This window comes from Ovis canadensis, chromosome 2, assembly GCF_042477335.2.
Source record: "Ovis canadensis isolate MfBH-ARS-UI-01 breed Bighorn chromosome 2, ARS-UI_OviCan_v2, whole genome shotgun sequence".
NCBI lineage: Eukaryota > Metazoa > Chordata > Mammalia > Artiodactyla > Bovidae > Ovis > Ovis canadensis.
The window spans coordinates 240,537,493-240,555,583 of record NC_091246.1 but is presented as its reverse complement, the minus strand read 5'-3'; the positions used below and the strand labels follow the sequence as shown (position 1 = coordinate 240,555,583).

Genomic DNA, 18,091 nt, shown 5'->3' with positions numbered 1-18,091 from the left:
AAAGAGCCAGACTTTCAGTCAAGCTACCTGGTTCTAGTGTCTGTGTTCATGACTATATGCTAGTGTATGTCACATTTTATCTTTGATCATTTTAAACATGCTTATTTAATTGCCTATTAGATTTTTATTCTGTTTTACTCAAATTTGGGGGGTTCTAATTCCCTGCTTGTCATGCCTGCTAATTCTTCTTTATATCTTTTAATATTTTTGACTCTTTCATTCAACAGGATTGATTAAGCACCTGTTGTGTGCTCAAGTGCTGTACAGGGGGACCTGGGGATATAAGTAAACAAAACAGGCAAACTCTCTGCATCTCTGCAGGACCTTAAGTTTAAGGAGAAAACAGAGAGTAATCAAATAAGTGGATAAAGAGTAGGGGGAGCTGCATAGAATGGTAAAGGAAAGCCCCTCTGATAAGGTGACATTTTAGCAGAGATCAGAAATGTGAGAATGAGAGCTATGTGTGTATCTGGGGGAAGAATTTCCAAGCAGAGGGAATAGTACCACAAGGCTTCGTGGCAGGAACTTGCCTTACATGTTTGGGAATGAGCTTTGGAGCTGGAATGCGGTGTGTGAGGGCTAGAGCAGAGGAGATGCGGGCAGAGGGGTACTGCGAGGGACAGGGCGCAGATGGTGTAGGGCCTCGCAGGTCAAGAGAGGCACTTTGGGGTCGGATGGGGAACTTTGGAGGGTTTCGTGCAGAGAAGTGACTTGATTTCACTTGCATTGTAGAAAGGTTGCTCTGGCTGCTCTGTTCAGATTAGACACTCCACACATTCATTCTAGGAGAGAAAAGTGTTGTGTAAGATATGAAGTGCCATTTTAAAAATTACATCTTAAATATAATGGTTATTTGGGTTTGTTTGTTTGTTTTGGACTTTTTCTTTTGTATTGGGGTATAGAGGATTAACAGTGTTGTGATAGTTTTAGGTGAACAGTGAAGGAACTCAGCCATACCTGTATCCGTGCTCGTGTGCAGGCTCAGTCACTCAGTCGTGTCCAACTGTTTGTGACCTGATGGACTGTAGCTCTCAGGCTCCATGGAATTTTCCAGGCAAGAATACCGGAGTAGGTTGCCATTTCCTACTCCAGGGGATCTTCCCAACCCAGGGATTGAACCTGCGTCTCTTGTGTTTCCTGCATTGGCAGCCAGATTCTTTACCACTTCACAACCTGGGAACCCTCCATGCTGTGCCATGCTAAGTCGCTTCAGACTCTGTGTGACCCTGTGGACTGTAGCCTGCCAGGCTCCTCTGTCCATGGGATTTGGGATTCTCCAGGCAAGAATACTGGAGCAGTTTTCATGTCCTCCTCCAGGGGATCTTCCCAGCCCAGGGACTGAACCTGCATCTCCTAAGTCTCCTGCATTGGCGGGCGGGTTCTTTACCTCCATACATGTATCCATTCTTCCCAAAACCCCTCCCATCCAGGATGTCACATAACAGTGAGTAGAGTTCCATGGGCTACACATTATTAGATCCTGTTTGTTATCCATTTTAAATATAGAAGTGTGTATGTGTCCTTCCCAAGCTCCCTAACTACCCCTTCCCCCCAGCAACCATAAATTCCTTCTATAAGTCTGTGAGTCTCTTTCTGTTTTGTAAGTAAGTTCATTTGTATCATTTCTTTCTAGATTCCACATATAAGGGATATCATATGATATTTCTCTTTGTCTGACTGACTTCACTCAGTATGACACTCACTAGGTCCATCCGTGTTGCTGCACATGGCATTATTTCTTTGTTTTGAATGGAAAGAAGGCTGAGTAATATTCCATTGTACGTTTGTACCATATCTTCTTTATCCATTCCTCTGTCCATGGACATGTAGGTTGCTTCCATGTCTTGGCTATTGTAAACAGTGCTTCAGTGAACACAGATGTGCATGTATCCTTTTGGATCATGTTTATCTGCAGATACATGCCCAGGAGCTGGATTGCAGGGTCATTTGGTAGCTCTATTTTTAGTGTTTTTAGGAACCTCCATACTGTTCTCCATAGTGGCTGTACCAATTTACATTCCCACCAACAGTGTAGGAGGGTTCCCTTCTCGCCACAACCTTTCCAGCACTTACTGTTTGTGAATTTTTTGATGATAGCCATTCTGAGTGGCTTAAAGAGAAGTGTTATAGTTTTTATTTCTATTTCTTTAGTAATTAGGGATGTTGAACATCTTTTCATGTGCCTATTGACTATCTGTTTGTCTTCTTTAGCTCAGCTAGTAAAGAATTTGCCTGCAATGCAGAAGTCCAGTTCAATTCCTGGGTCGGGAAGATCTGCTGGAGAAGGGATAGGTTCACCCACTCCAGTATTCTTGGGCTTCCCTTGTGCTCAGCTGGTAACGAATCCTCCTGCAATGCGGGAGACCTGGGTTCAATCCCTGGGTTGGGAAGACTCCCTGGAGAAGGGAACAGCTACCCACTCCAGTATTCTGGCCTGGAGAATTCCATGGACTATACAGTCCATGGTGTCGCAAAGAGCTGGGCACAAGTGAGTGACTTTCACTTTCAGGTCTTCTTTGGAGAAGAGATTATTAGGTCTCTTACCCATTTTTTAAGTGGACTGTTTGTTTTGATGCTGTTAAGTGTCATAAACTGTATGTAAATTTTGGAGACTAATCCCATATCAGTCACATCATTTGCAAATATTAATATTTTCTCCCAATTCATGTGTTGTCTTTTCATTTTGTTTATTGTTTCCTTTGCTATGCAAAAGGTTTGAGTTTAAGTAGGTACCACTTGTTTATTTTTATTTCCATTCTTCTGGAAAACAGATAAAAAAAGATATTGCTGTGATTTATGTCAGAGAATGTTCTGCCTATGTTTTCCTCTGAAAGTTTTATATTAAAAGTGTCCAGTTCCACATTTAGGTCTTTAATCCATGGTTATTTTTTAACATGATAATTATGGCATAAGCATAATTTGAATATTATGCAGCCTGGAGAAAATCTGCACTTTGTGAAGGATGATTCCATGACATCAAGGTTAACTATAAGGAGGACAAGAAAAAAGCAACTTCTTGAAGACAACACTCAACAAGAAAACCTTGAAGATGCTGGCACCCCAGGTCTTTCCAATGTCCAAATGAAGCTGCATGGTCAGCAAATGCCTAAATTGGTATTTATGGCACCAGAATTTATATCAGGTTTTCCTTACCTAGCTTAGGAAAACTTCTTGTGCAGAGATGTCCCATGGTTTTTTAAGGATATCTTCATTTTTAAGATTTGGGGATTCTGATTCTTTAAGTAGTTCCTGTTACTAACAAATGACCAATATTTGTTAAATATTTCTTTGTATGTACCAAAAAGTATTTAAAATTCTGCCAATTTCACTTCAAATCAGTTACTTCTACCTATTACTCAGTCCTAACTTGACTACTTATTTATTCATTGTTTCAACCAACACATTTTGACCACCTACCATGTGCAGTTTGGAGGCTGTTGATAATAGGTGGCGGACTGAAGTGGTATCTGCAGTAGTGGACAGAAGTGGTAGGATTTGGATTTATTTTGAAGGTAAAGCTGACAACACCGAATCAAAGATGACTCTTAATGCTTTGGGTCTGAATAAGTGGGGTGAAGTTACCATTTCCTGGGATGGATAAGACCATAGAAAAGGCAGGTTTAAGATGAGGATGTATGAAGAGTATGGTTTTGGATATGTTGAGCTCAGGATGCCTATTAAATATCTAAGTGGTGATGCACATAAATATAAAAGTCTGGGGCTCAGGGAAGACGTCAGGGCTAGATGTGTAAATCTGTGAGTTATAAGCTCAAAGATGGTATTTAAAACTATGAGCCTGGATGAGATCACATAGGGAATGATATAAGTAGAGGAAAGGTCTGAGCCTGAGGCCAAGGACATTCCAGCTATAGAGGAGAAAAAATTTTCCTTGACCTTCCTCCTCGCCTGTGTCTGAAAATTAAAGTGACAGATTAGCAGGAGAAATGTATATGAATTTACTCAAAGTAGGTAGGCTTCAGAAGGAAATGAAGACCCAAAGAGACAGATCTGTGTGTTTTTTGCTAGGCTTGATGAAGAGTGGACAGTCGTGGGAAAGAATGTGGTAGATAAGGAATAAGAGGTAAACTCAGTGAACTGGGGACACTCAGTACAGCCTGTTTGTCCAGATTCTTCTCAGCATCCCTTCATTTCCTGAGATAAGGAGGCTCCTTTCCTCTGTGTCTAGGGAGGACACCTCTCACCTGGGATTTGTGATCTGATGCAGCAGAGAGGGGAGGGGGTATCAGAGTGACCTTTCTGCTTCTGCCTATTTACTCAGACTCCTTCAGTTCATAACATTCACTAGCAAGTTGCCATATTTGGGGGTAGCATGTCCTGAATCCCATAGCACTTAGAGATTAGACGAGGAAGAATCAGGAGAGGAGCCTGAGGAGTGGGCAGTTGAAGAACCATGAAGGAGTGGTATCCTGGCAGCCAAGTAAGTGAAACAAGGGTTTCAGGTTGAAAAGAATGATCCACTGGGTCAGTGAAACGAGGACAAAGAAGTGACCACTGGATCTGACAACGTGCAAGTTACTAATAATGGTCTTTCCAAAAAATGGGTTTTGATGGATGGGCATGAAAACCTGATGAGAATAGGAGCAATGAAGCTAGCAAATGAAAAAAAACAAGACAAAAACTGTTTCAATGAATTTTCTGTAAGGCAAGCAGAGAAATGGAGTAGAAATCTACTTGGAGTAGAAATCTATTTCTGGCTAGAAATAGATATGAAATCAATGGGAGCTTATTATGTTTTTGTTATTTTTTTTGTTTGTTTGGCTATACTGGGTCTTCACTGCTTTACGTAAACTTTCTGTAGCAGCAGCTAGTGGAGTCTACTCTGAGCCGTGCACAGGCTTCTCATTGTGGTGGCCTCTTGTTGCGGAGCTCTAGAGCGCGGTGGCTCAGTAGTTGTGGTGCACGGGCTCAGTTGCTCTGAGGCATGTGGAATCTTCCTGGACCTGGGATCAAACCTGTGTCGCCTGCATTGGCAGGCGGATTCTTAACCACTGGACCATCAAGGGGAGTTTTTAAGGTAGGAGATATTAGACATCGTGGTGGTACAATACTGGAAATGAGCCAGCCACTCTATATAGCGAAGAGAATGACTTTGAGTTCAGTTTAAGCAGAGCTTATTTTCCACCTGGTTCAGTATCCTTGCCTGGAGAATTCTGTGGACAGAGGAACCTGGCGGGCTACAGTCCATGGGGTCCCAGAGAGTCAGACATGACTGAGTGACTAACACTTTCACTTTTTTGGGGTTCTGAGAGCTTCCCTCCTAAGCAGTTTGGCATTTGCTTCTGCAAGGTGTCCCCACGGACACCACCAGCCCAAGACTCATTCCCATGTTAATTTTTCAGCTTGAGGTTTTCCACACCAAGCAAGCAAAATGAATTTGGACTCCAGAACTTCACAAAGCACAACCTTGGATTTGATATCTCACCTAGGGACTTTTTTCCTCTCAACCAAGACAAGCTTTCTTTGCTTTTTCTCTGGACTTAGGGGCAAAGTTTACTATTCCATTTTCAATAAGGTTGAACCCTTCAGTTCAGTTCAGTTCAGTCGCTCACTCGTGTCCGACTCTTTGCGACCCCGTGAACCGCAGCACGCCAGGCCTCCCTGTCCATCACCAACTCCCGGAGTTCACTCAGACTCACGTCCGTCAAGTCCATGATGCCATCCAGCCATCTCATCCTCGGTCGTCCCCTTCTCCTCCTGCCTCCAATCCCTCCCAGCATCAGAGTCTTTTCCAATGAGTCAACTCTTCGCATGAGGTGTCCAAAGTACTGGAGCTTCAGCTTTAGCATCATTCCTTCCAAAGAAATCCCAGGGCTGATCTCCTTCAGAATGGACTGGTTGGATCTCCTTGCAGTCCAAGGGACTCTCAAGAGTCTTCTCCGACACCACAGTTCAAAAGCATCAATTCTTTGGCGCTCAGCCTTCTTCACAGTCCAACTCTCACATCCATACATGACCACAGGAAAAACCATAGCCTTGACTAGAGAGTTCCAGTTTCTGTTACTGATGAAAACCAGAGCCCATGTTGCTGCCCCAGCAACTCAACCATACCTTTAAAGTTTTGACTGAATTTTAGCTAGCATCTCTAGAGATTTGTGACCAGAAGTTTCAATACTTTCTAGACCACCATTTTGCTGAGGTCAGAAATCATCTCCCTTCATTCTTCACCTGGCTAATTATGCCTTTGAGGTCTCAACTTAATTATGCCTTTGAGGTCTCAACTTAAATGTGACTTCTCAGAGAGGTCACACTCTGAGTCCTCTAACACACTCCATCTCAATCTAAACTAGTTTATACTTTTATACCAAGAGCACCCTCCTTCTGTCTTAGCACTTCTCAGAGAGGTCACACTCTGAGACCTTCCCTAACACACTCCATCCCAATCTAAACTAGTTTATACTTTTATACCAAGAGTAACCTCCTTCTGTCTTAGCACTTGTCATTTATAACTCCACATGAATATTTGTTTAATGCTGATACTCCCTTTAGGTCAAAAACTACATAAGATGCAAGAAAGAAGCCTATTTAATTTACCATATAGCAGAAGGCCTGATTTATAGAAGATGCTCAAGCCAGGTTCTATGACTGAACAAATAATTGTCTAAAAATCAAACAACTAAGAGTAGAATTAACTACCCTTCCCTGGTGGCTCAGCTGGTAAAGAATCTGCCTGCAATGAGGGAGACCTGGGTTCGATCCCTGGGTTGGGAAGATTCCCCTGGAAAAGAGAATGGCTATCCACTCCAGTATTCTGGCCTGAAGAATTCCATGGACTCTATAGTCCATGGGATCGCAAATAGTCAGAGGACTTCCCAAGTGGCTCAGTGGTAAAGAATCTGCCTGCTAATGCAAGAGACGCAGGAGATGCCAGTTCCATCCCTGAGTCAAGAAGATCCCCTGGAGAAGGAAATGGCAACCCACTCCAGTATTCTTGCCTGGAAAAATCCCATGGACACAGGAACCTGGTGGGCTTCAGTCCATGGAGTCTCAGAGTCAGACATGATTGAGCACTCACGCACGAGAGTAGAGTAGGGACTTCGCTGCCTGTCCAGTGGTTAAGACTCTACACTTCCACTGCCAGGGGCATGGGTTCGATCCCTGGTCAGGGAACTAAGTTTCCACATAAAAGAAGTATTACATGGTATCCTAAAACCTATTATCTTCTGTGTCTGGGAGATGATATTCTCTAAGGAGAAGTGTTTTTAACGGAAAAAGGACAGAGGTTTCTGTCATTTCACTTGGCTCATCTTAGAGAAGCAGTGTTACTCCAGTGTTGGTAACCACTGTGTCTTTTCTTCTCTAGAATGGAGATCTCCTCTCATCAGTCTCACCTCCTGCAACAACTGAATGAGCAGCGCAGGCAGGATGTATTTTGTGACTGCAGTATTCTGGTTGAAGGGAAGGTCTTCAAAGCCCATCGAAATGTCTTATTTGCTAGTAGCGGCTACTTTAAAATGCTCCTTTCTCAGAACTCCAAGGAGACAAGTCAGCCAACCACAGCAACGTTTCAGGCCTTCTCTCCTGACACTTTTACAGTTATCCTGGACTTTGTCTATTCCGGCAAGCTCTCTCTCACAGGTCAGAATGTCATAGAAGTGATGTCAGCTGCTAGCTTCCTTCAGATGACTGATGTCATCAGTGTATGTAAGACCTTTATTAAATCTTCGTTAGACATTAGTGAGAAAGAAAAGGATCGCTATTTCAGCCTCTCTGATAAAGATGCCAGTTCTAATGGTGTAGAACGCTCCTCTTTTTATAGCAGTGGCTGGCAAGATGAAAGCAGTTCTCCTCGTTCTCACCTAAGCCCAGATCAAGGAGCAGGTATAATAAGCGGGAAATCTTGGAGTAAGTATAATTACCACCCAGCCTCCCAAAGGAATACTCAACAGCCTCTGACCAAGCATGAACAAAGGAAAGATTCCATTAAAAAGTCCAAACATTTGAGGTTGTCACAGCCTTCTGAAATGACTCATTATAAGTCAAGCAAGCGAGAAGCACGGACATCTGATTCTTCCAGCCACGTTTCCCAGTCTGAAGAACAGGCGCAGATGAATGCCGAAATGGACTCTACTCCTGTTAGCTATCAGTATGGTCAAGGATCTGATGTCACGTCAAGAAGTTTTCCAGGTACCCAAATAGAGAATTAGTCCTTTCAGTCAGGTTCCAAGACTCCAATGTAAATCAATCCTGTCTCAACATGCCCTTGGTTTTAGGGCAGTTGAACCAAGTCTGGTTTTTTTTTTTTTTTTCTTTTTAAAAGGTCATACTTCTCTAATGAAGAGAAGGACTTCTATACATAAAAGGTTAATTTTTAAAATTAAAATATTGATAAATTTAGTAAGTCAAAACAATAGAGTTCTGAGGGTCAGAAACCCATGATTTTCCAGACCTGCTTTTCTGTAGATTATTAGATTACTGTTAGATGTTTAAAATTCTTTTGTAAATGGCTCAATCCTTAAGAAACATATTTTTAATTTATTTTTTAAATGGCTCAGTCCTTAAGAAACATATTTTCAATTTATTTTTTTAAAGTTATATTAGAGAACAGCTGATTAACAGTATTGTGTTAGTCTCAGATGTACAGCAAAGTGATTCAGTTATACATCACACTTTCACTTTAACTAGTTTATTTTTCTTCTGAGTATTCACTCAGGAGGAGTATTTTTATATAGAAAAATTAAATAGAGCAATCATGCATATTGGCAAAGGTTTACAGCCCTAATACCTAAAATAAATTAAATCTGACTTTATTAAGATATAAATGCATAATTTTTATTTTTTAATTTTTTTTATTTTTTAATGCATAATTTTTAAAAACATAACATTTATACTGTAATTCTGTGTGCAACACCATGAGATATCTCATTTCTATGATATTAAAATGCAGAGAGATTATGTAGGCTGATAGTTTCAAAGTAGAGAACAAAGATTAGAAATGCATATCATCTGTTGCTGTTGCTGTTAAGTTGCTTCAGTCGTGTCCGACTCTGTGCGACCCCAGACATGGCAGCCCACCAGGCTCCCCGTCCCTGGGATTCTCCAGGCAAGAACACTGGAGTGGGTTGCCAAGTGAAAGTGAAGTCGCTCAGTCGTGTCCGACTCTTAGCGACCCCATGGACTGAAGCCCACCAGGCTCCTCCATCCATGGGATTTTCCAGGCAAGATTACTGGAGTGGGGTGCCATTGCCTTCTCTGGCATATCATCTAGTCCCCCCAATTAATCGTTAGCAGATTTGCTTAGTAGTTTGAAAAGTGAAAGTGAAAGTTGCTCAGTCACGTCCCAGTCTTTGCGATCCTACGGACTGTACAGTCCATGGAATTCTCCAGGCCAGAATACTGGAATGGGTAGCCTTTTCCTTCTCCAGGGGATCTTCCCAACCCAGGGTCTCCCTCATTGCAGGCAGATTCTTTACCACCTGAGCCACAAGGGAAGCCCAAGAATACTGGAGTGGGTAGCCTATCCCTTCTCCAGCGGATCATTCCAACCCAGGAATTGAACTGGGGTCTCCTGCATTGCGGGCAGATTCTTTACCAAATGAGCTATCAGGGAAGCCATGCTTAATAGTTTACATGTGAATTTAAAGGAAAATTGTGATAAAATTAAACTGCAGAGCATAATATTTAGACTATATATTTAAATTTTTTAATTTTAGAAAAGTTCCAAATATATATATATAAGTACAGAGAATACTATAATTAACCCCATGCACCCATTATTACCCAGTCCCATTCATGACCAGTCTTGTACCTCTGCTCCTGACTCTTCCCCCTTTTTATTTTAATAATCTTTTATTGTACATAGGATATTCAGAATACAAACAATTTTTATGTACATTATTTTAGAACAGCATCCACTGTATGTCTGCTCTGCTTTGTTCAGTCATGTCCAACTCTTTGTGACCCTTTGGACCCACCAAGCTCCTCTGTCCATGGGACTTTTCAGGCAAGAATACTGGAGTTGGTTGCCATTTCCTTCTCCAGGTCTTCCCCTTTTTAAGTAAATCTCAAACATCATATGTCTTCATCTGTAAATATTTCAGAATGTGTCCCTAAAATATAAACTTAAAAAACTACAATACCATTATCATCATATGTAAATAAAATTAACAAGTCCTTAATATCACTAAAAGCCAGTCAATATTCACATTTCCCTGGTTGTGATATAAATTTTAGAAAATAATCTTGTTGTAGATAACATTTAAAAATAATATTCATCCCGATTGACTTTTACTGATCACATTTTCCTGTAGGATGCTACCATGAAAATACTTAAGATTGTATCATATTGCAGAGCTTACTGAAAATCCTGAGGCGCTCTACCACTGGCCAAGGCAGACAGAAATAACAGAGCAAATATGGGAAATCTTTGTTGTATTTTAAAACAGCAAAAAAGTTATGGTTTCTTGGGCTTTGCCCTTTTATCATTCTAGGTTATTTAAATCTGACTTCAATAATGAACCACTGGGGGACCTTCCTGGTGGTCCAGGTGTTCAGACTCTGCACTTCCAGTGCAAGGAGCAAGAGTTCAGTCCCTGGCGGTGGAACTAAGATCCCATGTGCCACACAGCACAGCCAAAAAATACAAGCAAAATAACAGTAAGAATGAGAAAATAATTTTTAAAATGAGTAATGACAGCTGAATTTAACTATTACTAAATTGATGATGTTTGCCTTCAACTACAAGTAACATTTTGAATCCATATGAGTTTTGAAACTAAAGGGTAAAATATCCTTGAAACTTTTTCACCTTTGAAAGAAAAGCAGTACAACTGTATGAAAAGTAAAAGCAGGGGGGATAAATATGTGTAAATAAAATGAGTTACTTAAAAACATAAACAGTGATCACTTTAACTTTTGGAGTGTGTCTACAATTTTAAGATCGTAAAGAATCCACCTGCCAGTGCAGGAGACATGGGTTTGACTGCTGGGCAGGGAAAAATCCCCTGGAGAAGGAAATGGCAACCCCACTCCAGTAGTCTTGCCTGAAAATCTTATGGACAGAGAAGCCTGGTGGGCTACAGTCCATGGGGTTGTAAAGAGTCGGACACAATTGAATGATTAAACACGCAGCTACCACTTTGCTTTTCAAATCTAGTGACTCTAAGACATTAAATAAAAAGATAAGTTGGACAGTGTAAATTACCCAGACTTTGTAAATAAATCAGATCCTGAAGTTATAGTTCTGTACTTAGGATAACATCAACAATCTAGTCTTCATTAAATGTCTTCCTTCTCCTTTTTGCCTACCTTTCTGAGACTGGACTCTCTAGCCCCTTTTGGATTCTTGATGTTATTAGGATTGTGATGACAAACTTTCTGGTGATTTAATCAAACTGTCTCCTGACAGATGACCTGCCCAGGATGAGGTTCAAGTGCCCATACTGCACACATGTGGTGAAGCGGAAGGCAGACCTCAAGCGCCACCTCCGTTGTCACACTGGAGAAAGACCCTACCCCTGTCAAGCCTGCGGGAAAAGATTTAGTCGGCTCGACCATCTAAGTAGCCATTTTCGAACAGTATGTACATGGTTTTACATTGTTTCACTTTTAGGAAATATATGCATTTATCTGCCTTAGGATAATTTAGTTTACTAGGAAAATCTTTTCGTATAACTCTGCAGTATCTTTTTAAGTTTCTAATTTAATGTTTTTACTTTGCACATAATGCATTGTCTTATTTGTTGATTTTATTTTTTGGCTGCTCGGGATCTCTGTTGCTGCGTGAAGGCTTTCTCCTGCGGCCATCAGGGGCTACTCTCTAGCTGTGGTGTGCTGGCTTCTTACTGTTGCGGCTTCTCTTGTGGAACACAGGCTGTAGAGAACAGGCTTCAGTAGTTGTGGCCCACTGGGTTAGGTGCCCCCCAACATGTGGGAGCTTCTTGCACCAGGGATTGAACCCCTGTCCCTTGCATTGGCAGGGGTATTCTTAACCACTGGACCACCAGGGAAGTCCCTATACATTTTTAAAAACAGATTTTCTTAGTCTCCTTTGAAACCTTGAAGTACGGGATGTTCTTTTTTTTAAAGCTCTTATGTATCTTTGGCTGTGCTGAATCTTCGTTGCTTCGAGCAGACTCTGTCTAGTTGTGAGGGGCTACTTCTGTTATGGTGTGTGGGGAGGCTTCCCTTGTTGCGGAGCAGGGGCTCTAGCGCACAGGTGCAGTCGTGCACAGGCCCAGTCACCCTGTGGCACGTGGAATCTTCCTGGACGAGGGACTGAACCTGTGTCCCCTGCATTGGTAGGCAGACTCTGGACGCTGGACCACCAGGAAAGTCCAAGCGACGTTCTTTTGAATATCCGTCTCAATTCACTTAAAATCTAACGTGTTTTTATATCCCAGTCATTTCAGAGCTGAAGACAACGTAAGCTATAAAAATGTCTAGGTCAGAATCACCACTGCAGAAACTCGGCATCCACTGGTGACTCTTGAATCCTTTTCTGGTAGGCTGTCGGTCTGGTTTCTGCTGTCTGACCTCTCCACACTACGCCCTCTCCATCACGCCTCTCCAGTTTCTCTAGTCTCCTCAAGGAAAGGAATAAGAAGGGTTAGAGAGCGACTGTCAATCAGGGAGTAGGCTGTCAACAGTCAGAAAGATCCCAGGGAATTTTCTGTTCGGTGCTCTGGTGGTTTAATAAGGTAGTGACACAGGATTTATTCCACTGTTCATCTTGCAGCAAGAAGTTTTTTCAAAATCTGTGTATTATAAGTATTATAATAATAAAAGTATTATTCATACTTTCATTCCATTTATACAAACTCCTTTTAATTTTGAAGGGCATTGGGTCACTTGGTGCATTACTTTATAGTTATTTATTCAACAAATATATATTGAGCAAACTCTGGGCCAGACCCTTTTCTACATGCTAGATATACAGCAGTGAGCAAAACAAACTCTCTGCCTTCCTTAATTTCTGAAGCTAAATTTTCAAAAATTAAAATAACCTTTTATTATTACAGAAGCAATAAATATGCATTATAAAAAGTAAGAAAATAAACAGAAGTAAGAATAAGAAAATTAAAATATCATATTTACCACCTAGCTAGTACCATTCTTAACACTTTATCATGAGGCTTCCCTGGTGGTTCAGTGCCTGAGACACGGGTTTGATCCCTGGTCTGGGAAGATTACTGAGCCAGTTGTTTTACAAAATATCCTACATCTGGGTTTCTCTGCTTGCTTCTACATGGTGTCAATTAGCTTGTCCTTCTATCCCCCCTGCATTTTCCAAAAACTAGAAGTTTAGTCTAAAGGCTTAATGGATTCAAGTTAAATACTTTCATCAAGGAAGAAATTATGTATTTCTTATTGTATCACCTGAGGACGGGCTTCCCTGGTAGCTCACCTGGTAAAGAATCCACCTGCAATGCAGGAGACCCTGTTTTGATCCCTGGGTTGGGAAGATCCCCTGGAGGAAGGCATTGCAACCCACTCCAGTATTCTTGCCTGGAGAAGCCCCATGGACAAGTGAAGCCTTGTGGGCTACAGTCCATGGGGTCGCTATGAGTCAGAAATGACTGAGCAGCTAAGCACAGCACAGCACTTTAGGAGACACATAATATCTGGTGGACCCATCATTCCCGTTACAATCGATCTCTGGATTAGGGTGATGATACCATTGCATTATAATTAGAAAAGAATCTCTGTGGAACTACTTTGGTATTATATTACTATTTCCCCATCAGTATTCATTTAATAATATTAATACCAATTGGTAATCTCTGTCCAAATGATTAATTTTACTTGGAGTTGTGAAATGATTTACTGATTTTATCCTTCCTTCTGTATTACTAGCTGGAATTCTATAAAGTAAAGCTTTTCTTCATCACCTGGGGCTATTAGGTTACTCTGAAATAGGGTTCCTACAGGAAAAAGCATATAAATGTTTATTTCCCTTTAATTAGCAATTTTCAGAGTAAGGAGTTGATTTAATAGTAGCCTCAAATGATGTATGAGTTTCTTCTGGCTTTTTTTTTTTTAATAACATACAGTGTTATTACATGAATTTTCATTGATTCATTGTGTTTGGATCCATAACAGTTATTCTTTTTGATACTCAGGTTTTCAAATTTGTGCAGTGGGTACCCTTGAAGCTGGCTCACAACCCGTTAAATTTTCAAAGTGAATTAGTTTTCTGGCTCTAAAAGAGCCCTAGGCCAGTCTTGTACTTCCCCAGACACAAAACTGGAATCAGCCTTTTCTCAAAGGAGCTATGGTACATTTCAGTGGGGGATGAAATTAGAAACCAACATTTGAACACCCAGGGCGCTCACTGTTATTAGGGCATTCTTTTTATATTCTTTCTGAGCTGGTGATCGTTCAGTCACTAAGTCATATCCAACTCTTACAACTCCATGAACTATAGCCCATCAGGCTCCTCTGTCTGTGGGATTCTCTAGGCAAGAATACTAGAGTGGATTGCCATTTCCTTCTCCAAGGGATCTTCCCAAACCAGGAATCAAACCTGGGTCTCCTGCATTGCAGGCAGATTCTTTACCAACTGAGCTATGAGGGAAGCCCCTTTCTGAGCTAGAAGATGCGTATTTTTAAAATAACAAGTTCATGATAATATTTTCAATTTTAACATTACAGTGTTTCACTTAATTTCTTTGTCTTCTTAATTGTGTTGGATTTGAAGGTGGGTGAACATGAATCTGTGTCCAAACTTTATAACAAGAATAATGCCTGATGATAACCATAATACTGCTACTGTCTCAGGAGAAATAAAGATACACTTAAATTATGTACTTTCAGCATTTAGTGAGTAATATGTCAGTGGTTAAGCAGAAGATAATAAGTGTACTGAGTGTTAGTCCCATACATATTCTTAGCTATGTTACCCGACCGCATTAGTTTTCTTGGGTTTTTTGATTACTTGTATTTGGTGGTCTACTTCATAGCATTCCAACTTTATCTGAATGAATATGCCATAAATATTAATTTAGCATTAAATAGTTAATATTATGCAATAATTTTTAGGCTAGAATCTATAATCTACTACTCGGATAGTTATTGAACAAAGTTATTTATTACTAACTATAATATATAATTATTCATCAATTATAACCTCTTCGCAAAGCATTTCACACATATTAACTCATTTGGTCCACACAAACTGAAGTGTATCCCTATTGGTAATAAGGGAGCGGTTGCGAATAGTAATAGACCAATATGTAGCAGAACCACCATCTTGGTTGTTTATAACTAGTATCCGTTCTGGTCATCAAGCTTCTATTCTGTTTGCGTGGTACCCATACCTTACCAGTTTCTAAATACTTTGACAGTCACCCTGGAGGCAGGTTTCTGTTTTAAATGACTTGCTTCACTATACATGGTTAGTAAATGACAAGATTAGAAAATAACAGAAGCAGAGAGACCAGTCTTCTTTCTACAACATCTTTCATTAATAAAAGTGGCAATAATCCTTACATCAAAAAATATTCTTTTATAAATTTACATTTGGGACATTATTTTTTCTTCCTCAAGCAAAATAACAAAATAGTTTTTTCTCCTGAATTAAGATATGTAAAGTCCTTAGAATAGTATATGGTAGATATTAAGTGTTTACAATTATTATTCTGGAAATATGTCCCATGTTACCTCAGATATGGACTTCCCTGGTGGCTCAGATGGTAAAGCGTCTGTCTACAATGCGGGAGACCCGGGTTCGATCCCTGGGTTGGGAAGATCCCCTGGAGAAGGAAATGGCGATCCACTCCAGGACTATTGCCTGGAAAATCCCATGGGCAGAGGAGCCCGGTAGTCTACAGCCCATGAGGTCACAAAGAGTCGGACACAACTGAGCGACTTCACTTACCTCAGAAATAAAAATACTATTGGATTAAGGGATATGTGAAATTATTAAGTATGTAATATTAACCATGAAAACATAATAGACATAATTTAGAGAAAGCTAGTGTTTGATATTTCTGTGACATTACTTTATTACCAAAACCTGTGACCTTTTTCTAATAAACTAGATGTTAATTTAATATTAATGCTTGGCTTTGAACATGTTAAATTTATGAACTGGTACTTAGAATATCAAACTATTCTGCTTTTGAAAAATCTTTTTTTTTTTAATCGCTATTTAATTCTCTACACAGATTCACCAGGCATGCAAACTTATCTGCAGAAAATGCAAGCGCCACGTGACTGACCTAACAGGCCAAGTGGTACAGGAAGGAACCAGGCGCTACAGACTCTGTAATGAGTGCCTTGCTGAAGTTGGCATAGACAGCCTCCCCATTGATCTGGAAGCTGAACAGCATCTTATGTCCCCATCAGATGGAGATAAGGATTCCAGATGGCACATGGGTGAAGATGAGAACAGATCGTACGTGGAGATAGTCGAGGATGGGTCTGCCGATCTGGTCATACAACAGGTGGATGATAGTGAAGAAGAAGAAGAAAAGGAAATAAAGCCCAACATCAGGTAGCTGGAATGTGAACCAACAGGGCCTGCAGCTTACACTGACGTTCATGTGTCACTCTCTTTCCACGGTCAGAGTCTAATCAACAAATTTTCAGATCAACTTAAAAGTAATGGCCTGACACCACTTGCATGCTTTCTGAACAGGCCATTGTATCCATTCTGAACTTTACTGCCCTAAAATCTGTTGCTGCACTAGAAAGAAAGACCTAGCTTGAGTTGACACGCTGGATGAACAATTTAATCCTCTTACTTTTATTGTGTTACAGAAATACCTTTTAAAAAAATATATTGAAAAATCTACTTAGGGAACTTTTTTCAAAGAAAATATTTTCAATAAATTCACCACAACCAAACTTTATATAAAATAATTTCAAAGTATTTCACAAACATGTAAACTACCACTATTAAATTTTCGCAGGGAACTAGGTCAGAGCACATTTAAGGGTCTGGAAACCTACCTGACTTAACTAATTAGACTTTCTGTTAACTTTGGATCTAAAATGACCTATCATAATTCCAGTATCCTAAGTGTTTTAGGATTATGGCAGAAGGCAAGTCTAAATGTTTGAAGTCATTCATATTTGAAATTTTTGTCATTAAATTAGAAGTTACTCTTATGTAGTCAGTATTTAAAAAAAAAAGAAGAAGCTGACCAGAGATTATATATAGACATCATTTTCTTAAAGCGGGAACCTAATATTGTCAACGTAGTTTTTGAAGATCGGTCAATATAGCTATCTTCCTCTCTAAAGAAAAAAAAGTGAAAACTGGAGGTTCTTACCAGTTCTTAAGAGTAATTTCCTACATATATATACTGCTCTATTATTTATAAAGTGCTCTTTCTTGCATTTCCCCACCTAATCAGCAAGGTAGATAGCACTATCTCTAATGTACAAATAAGGAAATTAAGGTCAGAAAGTGTAAGTGGTGGGACCAGAGATTGGACAGGTTTTGATTTTAAATAGTCCTCTTTCAACTGTCTCTCCTTGAATTGTCAAACCTCACCAGTCTGCAATAATTATAAAAGAAGCCTATGAGAATGAGAACATATGAAAGAAGAAGAATTTAATCACCTTCGACAACATATAATACCTTGCACTAGAGCTATTCAAGAAGTGTCAAGCAATGTCCCTACAGTATCTATTGACATGTTTTTATGTTATTTATATGTAAAATTTATGTATAAAACTATTTGAACAAGTTATTCTCCTAAGTTCTTTAAACATCTTTGCTTATGTAATTTTTTAAAACAAACTTTTCTACTAGGATGCAAAATGAAGTTTTAACTCCTCCCCTACATAAATTATAAAACATTCCAAAATTACAGTCAAAGTGAAGAAGCATTATTTTAGTTGTAAAGATTAAATACTAGAAGTAAAAATTGTCCTTCATAGAAGTCTTGGCAAGTTATCCCAATTAAGCTTCTTTTAATTTAATTTTGATAGAGAGAGGCTCCATGTAGTACTCTGTATTTTTAACTGCCATGACATACCTCAATATAGTTTTTATATTATTATTTTCTCTTATTCTTTAATTAACGATTGTCCTTAACACCAATTTGTGGGCTAAAGTGGTTAATTTCTTTCATTTTTTTAAATTAATAGGTGATAACCACTTTGTTTTATGGTACTTAATTCT

At 39.8% G+C, this 18,091-nt stretch overlaps 1 protein-coding gene across 1 annotated transcript in view; it reads left to right on the top strand.

Moving 5' to 3' along the window:
* ZBTB8A (zinc finger and BTB domain containing 8A) overlaps positions 1-17,657 on the top strand; it is a 58,449-nt gene extending 40,792 nt beyond the window's left edge. Inside the window, exons 3-5 of the mRNA XM_069574763.1 lie at positions 7,322-8,145; positions 11,366-11,535; positions 16,125-17,657. Coding sequence (XP_069430864.1) covers positions 7,323-8,145; positions 11,366-11,535; positions 16,125-16,457 — 1,326 coding nt within the window. The 5' untranslated portion in view covers position 7,322 and the 3' untranslated portion in view covers positions 16,458-17,657. The remainder of the gene's footprint in view (positions 1-7,321; positions 8,146-11,365; positions 11,536-16,124) is intronic.
* The last annotated feature ends 434 nt before the right edge of the window (positions 17,658-18,091 follow it).